Raw genomic sequence first — 7,148 nt, 5'->3', positions numbered from 1 at the left:
ACAGGGGAAATAGATGGGGAAACAGTGGAAACAGTGTCAGACTTTATTTTTCTGGGCTCCAAAATCACTGCAGATGGTGACTGCAGCCATGAAATTAAAAGACACTTACTCCTTGGAAGGAAAGTTATGACCAACCTAGATAGCATATTCAAAAGCAGAGACATTACTTTGCCAACAAAGGTTCGTCTAGTCAAGGCTATGGTTTTTCCTGTGGTCATGTATGGATGTGAGAGTTGGACTGTGAAGAAGGCTGAGCGCTGAAGAATTGATGCTTTTGAACTGTGGTGTTGGAGAAGACTCTTGAGAGTCCCTTGGACTGCAAGGAGATCCAACCAGTCCATTCTGAAGGAGATCAGCCCTGGGATTTCTTTGGAAGGAATGATGCTAAAGCTGAAACTCCAGTACTTTGGCCACCTCATGCGAAGAGTTGACTCAATGGAAAAGACTCTGATGCTGGGAGGGATTGGGGGCAGGAGGAGAAGGGGACGACAGAGGATGAGATGGCTGGATGGCATCACTGACTCGATGGACGTGAGTCTGAATGAACTACGGGAGTTGGTGATGGACAGGGAGGCCTGGCGTGCTGCGATTCATGGGGTCGCAAAGAGTCGGACACGACTGAGCGACTGATCTGATCTGATCTTGTGACCCTATGAACTGTAGCAGCCAGGCTCCTCTGTCCATAGGATTCTCCAGACAAGAATACTGAAGTGGGTGGCCATGCCCGCCTCCAGGGGATCTTCCCAAGCCAGGGATCGAACTCAGATCTCTTACATCTCCTGCATTAGCAGGCAGGTTCTTTACCACTAACACCACCTGGGAAGCAGTTACCATGTTTCAAGTGGGTACTAACTACTTCAAATACAGTATCTTTTTTTAGCTCCCACAGCTTTAAGAAATACATACCCTGGTACAAGGAAATAAAAATCTGGCTTGAGGGGGAGGGAGAGGTTAGATAAGAAACAAACAAAACCCTACTCCATCTTTCACAGAGCTAGTAAATACCACAAGAGGGATTTGAACTCAAACCTTCTGGTTCCAGACCATAAGTCCACAACCCCTATGTCAAAATTTTGTCCTGGGACAAGAAGTATCACCTGAGAACTTGTTAGAAATGAAAATTCTCAGGCCACACACCAAATCTAGAGAATCAAACTCTGGAGGTGTCGCTCAGTAGTTTGTATTTTAACAAGCCCTCCAGATGATGCAGATTCAGTCCAAAAGCCTGAGAACTACTTCCCTGAGCAGGTAATAGCCAATCAAATCCTCCCAAAGGCTGCTAACTATGAGAATTATGAGAAAAGGCTAGTCCCTGTCATTGTGTCCTGTGCTGAAGCTCTTCTAGAGACTTGCTCTGTCTGGTAAGCACTGAGGCTCTGCACAGACATCCTGACTTCCCAGAGCATCCCTTCAACAAGCCCATCGTCCAGGACAGCATTTCACTGAACATCCAGATGGATTAGAGATTTAAATGCAAACAGAACAGCAGAAATACTACAAATATATATACATATATTTATTTATAGTTGATAATGTCATTAGACATATATATATATACACGTTTCTAGTGACATTAGGGTGAAAGCCTAAGTATGACCCAAACTCTGACACTATAAAAGACTGATTAACCGAATGATATCCCCCTCCCCCTCAAAAAAGACTCTGAACACCATGAGCAAGGTTTAAAAACAAAAACAACTGGGGCAGGGTGATTTCTGCAACAACTATCACAAAGAGCTTATTTCTTATTTATAAAAAGAATCCTAACAAATCAAAAGAAAAAGAACAACCCAAGAGACAATGCCTCTCCAAATTAGCTAATTAAAATAGATGAGTCACAATAAAATGCAAGTGCTCAGTTTCACTCAAAGTAAGAGAAATGAAAATTAAAATGGGAGTGACCACCACTTTTCAGATTGGCAACAATCAAAAGGTTTGAAGTCATGTCTAAAGGTAAGCTTCGAATACTCTTGCCTCACCCCCATGCCTTCAGTTATTCAGTTTGTGATCATTTCATTCAGGAATTACTTAGGCCAAAAGCTTAATATCATACTTGATTTGATCTCTGGTCTCTCTCTCTTTCCCTTTCTCTCCTCACCCACATCTGATAGGCCAGCAATCCTGCCAACTCCACCTTGAAAATAAGATTCCAAATTCAACTACCTTTCATCATCCTTACTGTCATCACTCTGATCCAAGCCACAGTGAACTCTCCCCTGGATTACTGCAGCGACCTCCTCACTGCTCGTGTTCCTGTCCCCCAGTCACGTCAAAACACAAAAGAATCACTCTAGCTGCTAAAATGCAGAGCAGATTACACTACCACTGTGCTCAAAACCCTTCAATGGGTTTTCATCTCATTCCTTTAAAGTTAGTCTTCGTCATGATACACAAGCCCCTACATGACCTGAGCCCCTCACCCTTGACTTCATCTCCTACCACTCACCGTCTGCTCCCTCTGCTGCAGTCACACTGGCTCCCCACTGTTCTTAAACATCAAGAACACTGCTGCCCCTGGACCTCTGCACCTGTGCTCCCTCTGCCTAGGGTGCCCATCTCCTAGACAGCTACACGGCCACCTACCTCACATGCTCCAGGTTTTTACTGGAATGGCATTCTCTGGTCACCCATCTAAAGCTGCACTCTTCACATACTCATACTTCATATATTGCTTTGAAGGTATCCTCTCACTGATTCATAAGCATCCAAAGATGCTAAGAAAGTCTGGCTATCTCATTCTTCTTAAGTAGGGAACCTGGTGTGAAATGTCTTTTGGCTGCATTTTTTTTTTAATATGCTGAGTTAACAAAAGTTTATCTTGTATCAGGACTTAATTCATTTATCTTACTATCTGGTGTACTTATCTGGTTTGAAAACCTCAGTCTTTAACACTGGAAATTTTCTTTCATTATTACTTTGACCCCCCTCCCATTTTTCTCTGCTTTCTCATTTTGGAACTATTAGACAAAGTTTCTGAGGGAAAATAATTTTGAATTTAGACTCTTATACTCAGTCAAATGGCATTCATACCAAGAGCAAAACACTAACATGGCTCTCAAATTTACCACATGGATATTTCTGATAACAAAACCATAGCATACTCTTCAACAACAACAAAAAAAGTTTTCTCATCAGCAGGAAGACAGAGTTGCAAGCAAAAGGAAAAAAAAAAGTTAAACTTGAGGTTATATATATGGAGATCACTATTTTTGTTGTTTTTAACCAAGCAAACAGCTAATTCCAAAGAAACATGATTATCAAAAAACTTTTGGTGCCCTTATGCAATATAATAGTACCTTAAACTTAATCTGTCCAGAACTCAACTCATTTTCCCATCAAAAGTTCTTCTCTGGCAGTCTTCTTCATTTCAGTAAAAGGCATTTTTCCAGTTGCTTAAGCCAAATATCCTTGAGTCATCTTTAACTCTACCAAAAAAACCCTCTCAGATCTATCTTCAAAGTGTATCCAAAGCTACTAACAATTCCAACTCCACAGCCCTGATCCACACTATCATTATCTCAAAGCTGAATTACCACAATAATCTCCTAAATAGTCTTTTTGCCTCCCCCTTTGCCCAAGTAATCCTTTAAAAACTAAGTCTGATCACATCACTGCTCTGATATGACCAAACAAACCCTACTCTACACTGACCTTCATCTCATCAAGAGTAAAAACCCTATTTCCGGCTCCAGCTTTTACTGGTCGCTTGCTCTTCACCAGCCAACAGTGGCGTCTCTGCTGGCCCTGGAACACATCTTGACCACCTTCCCTCCAGCCTCAGGGCCTTTGCACTTGCTGTCACCTTTGCCTGGATAACCATGCCCTATGTAACAGCATGACTAGGTCTCTACCTAATGACTTCCCCTACATAAAACAGGAAACCTACATATTCACACACCCTTTTCCCTAGCACCCCCTGTTTAGCAGTCCCTGTTCCTCTTCCTCTTTTCTTCCATAGCACTCATCACCATCTGACGTACTACATATTTATACATTGATCTCTCCTCCCATAAGAATATAAGGTCCCTGAAGGGCAGACACTTCACCAGCTTCATTTTCTGCTGTATTTCCAGTGCCGGGGTAGTGCCTAGTATACATTAGGTGTTCAGAGTCCCTGACATAGAGTATGAGTACTCAGTAAATGTTGGAGAAAGGATGAGAAGGGAAGAGCTAACAACCTACATTCAGGCCACGCCTTTAAATGAGCAAGAAGAACAAGAAGAGTTGTTACAAGAAATACGAAAACAAGTCAGTGTCAAATATTTATCTCAGAATAAGGGCTGGCTTCAAAGGAGACATGGAGCTAATAAGAAAAGCATTTAGCAAGCAGTTATTTTAATTTTGCAAAACAAAAATAAAGAAATCCAGTAAGCTTATAGTTAGAAACTAAATTGAGGGAACCTGAACAGCTTGAATTACATGGGGAGAAAATAATGCAAAATATGTCAGGAATGGAGAGACAAAAATGACAAAATAAATTTCAGAGCAGTGACATTTCTGGCAGGGGGTGGGGGGGACAGGAAAGAGTTTGCAACAGATGTAGCAAGATACCACAGCAAGGACAAATTTTGGCAGGAATAGAAAGTATAAAGGTCAAACTGGAGATACATATTGAGACCACATATTTACACAGCTTACTGGGAAAGCAGCACTAAAGTTCATACCCAGTGATACAGAAAGAATCCCATGTGCTTCTACAGTTATCAGGAAAAAGCATTAAACCACACCGTCCACTAGGGTAACAATACAGCTGTGTGAAGGCAAAGATAACGTTACTATGGGAATTTGGCTTCATCTTGCCACCTTTTTTTTGCAAATTTGGTATTTTACTCCATATGTAGCATTTACAACTTTTACCAAAAAATCTAACTCACACAGTATTTCCTCTCAGCTCCAATAACCTTAACAGTTTTCAAAATATGTGCTATAAGAGCAAAGATATGCAAATAATTAGAACACTTTTAGATCTGCCTGAAAAACTCAGAATTTCTTCCAAGAAAATACTAACTCTTTGTGACCCCACGGACTATAGCTGGCCAGGCTCCATCTATAGAATTCTCCAGGCAAGAATACTGGAGTTGGTTGCCATTTCCTCCTCCAACAAAGCTATTAGAAACCAATATTTTAAAGAGGATGTTTCATTTTGAAGGTATAGCCAACATTAATAATACTCCCTTTTAAAGGAAGTACATTTGAAATCAAGCAAATCATGACCTAGGGTCATTAGATCCATGCCATTTAGAAGAGTCCCAGGGTCACCTAACCTATCTGGCTCTTACTGTTCTCCTCTCCTCTTAATCCTGATCCAACACATGTATGCAAATGGTCCTCAAAAGCTCTGCTCATCAGGACAGTGGTATCTACACAGGGAATAAGATTTAGATTCACTAAGTCTGAGGCAGGGCCAAAGTATTTAGAGCTTGCAAAAATCCTGCCGGTAACTCTGAACTACTGTTTAACAACAGACAATTACTGCATTGAGAACACTTGGGATGTTTTTAGGTTTTATAGGTTTAGATTTACAATCCCAGTGCCACATACTAGTACAGGTATCTTTCTTTTTCTCAGAAGAACGCACTCCAGGATCATATTTTAAACCTTTATAATGTGAATTCTGTTTTTCCTACTGACTTCCCATTTGAGCATTAACCTTTTGCCAATAAAGTTACCAATTAGAGGAATGCTAGATATTGTTACCGGGAAGACTTCGACAGCACATTCTCTGAATGACTGTTTCAAAACCTAGAAAACTCCTCTGAAAATCACCCCTGCAACCTCAGACTCCTCCTATATCACAGCACTGCATTCTTCTCATGCTCAGAGATCTTCTGGCTACTCACCTGAGTCCCCTCCTTTGTTCTGAGAGTTTACAGTATCTTCGAGATGGGAGTTAAATTTCAAACTTCGCCGGCAACTGCCATAATCCGATTCAAAGTAAAACTCTACTCCAATCTAAATACTTTTCATTTTTTCCAAGGCTATGAAGTCTCTGAGATTAATCATTGACTTACACTCAGAAGTAAGTTTTAAAACTGATAAATCATAGGCTATCTGAATGTTAATCATTTTTGTATTCCCCACAACTGGAACATTTAATAAGCTTTCTGAAATTTTTTTCACTGTTTGACTTAGGCTTCCTATAACATGCTGTGTATGAAACAAAGTTCCCTTTTAAACATATGATAAAGGAATAAATAACCAAAAAAAAAAAATCCTCCTTTCTGGTTACCTAAGAATGCTTAAATAGAACATTCCTTCTTTCTTCAGAGATTCATGTCTTGCTGTAATGATTAAACTTTCCTGGATAGAAAGATAAAAGTAAATGATTTGCCAAAATGCTTTTTTGCTTTTTTTTTTTTTTTAAACTAGGCAAAAGTAAATCTGGACAGAGGATTCAGGGGGTTTCACTAATTAAATCACTTATTATTATCCACTAAACTAAGGATAAAAACCTAGAACTGGGGGCTGGCCACTGTATGTCATTTAAGGAAATTGGTTATTTCTAACTTCCCTTCATGGATCACAGCCTTATGGTGGCGAACAGGCTCATGTACCTCAATGAGGCTATGAGCCATACCGTGCAGAGCCACCCTAGACGGACAGGTCATAGTGAAGAGTTCTGACAAAACATGGTCTGCTGGAAGAGGAAATGACAACCCACTCCAGTATTCTTGCCATGGACAGTATAAAAAGGCAAAAAGATATGACACCAGAAGATGAGCTCCCCAAATCGAAAGGTGTCCAATATGCTACTGGGGAAGTGGAAGTGAAAGTTGATCAGTTGTGTCCAATCCTTTGCAACCCCATGGAAAGAGCGGAGGGCAATCACTAATAGCTCCAGAAAGAATGAAGCGGCTGGGCCAAAGCAGAAATGATGGTCAGTTGTGGATGTGTCTGGTGGTGAAAGTAAAATCCAATGCTGTAAAGAACAATATCTCATATGAACCTGGAATGTTAGGTCCATGAATCAAGGTAAACTGGACATGGCCAAGCAGGAGATGGCGAGATTGAACACTGACATCATAGGAATCAGTGAACTAAAATGGACAGGAATGGGAGAATTTAATTCAGATGACCATTATATCTACTACTGTGGGAAAAAAATCCCTTAGAAGAAATGGAGTAGCCCTCACAGTCAACAAAAGAGT

The 7,148-nt window shown here is 40.6% G+C and overlaps 1 protein-coding gene across 1 annotated transcript in view; it reads right to left on the bottom strand.

The window, feature by feature from the left end:
• ZFAND3 (zinc finger, AN1-type domain 3) overlaps positions 1 to 6,575 on the bottom strand; it is a 178,243-nt gene extending 171,668 nt beyond the window's left edge. The window contains exons 1-2 of the mRNA XM_010848741.1: positions 6,555 to 6,575; positions 5,841 to 5,952 (exon numbers count right to left, since the gene is read on the bottom strand). Coding sequence (XP_010847043.1) covers positions 5,841 to 5,952; positions 6,555 to 6,575 — 133 coding nt within the window. The remainder of the gene's footprint in view (positions 1 to 5,840; positions 5,953 to 6,554) is intronic.
• Positions 6,576 to 7,148: the final 573 nt, after the last annotated feature.

Source organism: Bison bison, unplaced genomic scaffold (assembly GCF_000754665.1).
Source record: "Bison bison bison isolate TAMUID 2011002044 unplaced genomic scaffold, Bison_UMD1.0 scf7180017864270, whole genome shotgun sequence".
Taxonomy (NCBI): Eukaryota; Metazoa; Chordata; class Mammalia; order Artiodactyla; family Bovidae; genus Bison; species Bison bison.
Note: the sequence above shows the minus strand (reverse complement) of the source record. Positions and strands in the feature narration are given on the sequence as shown.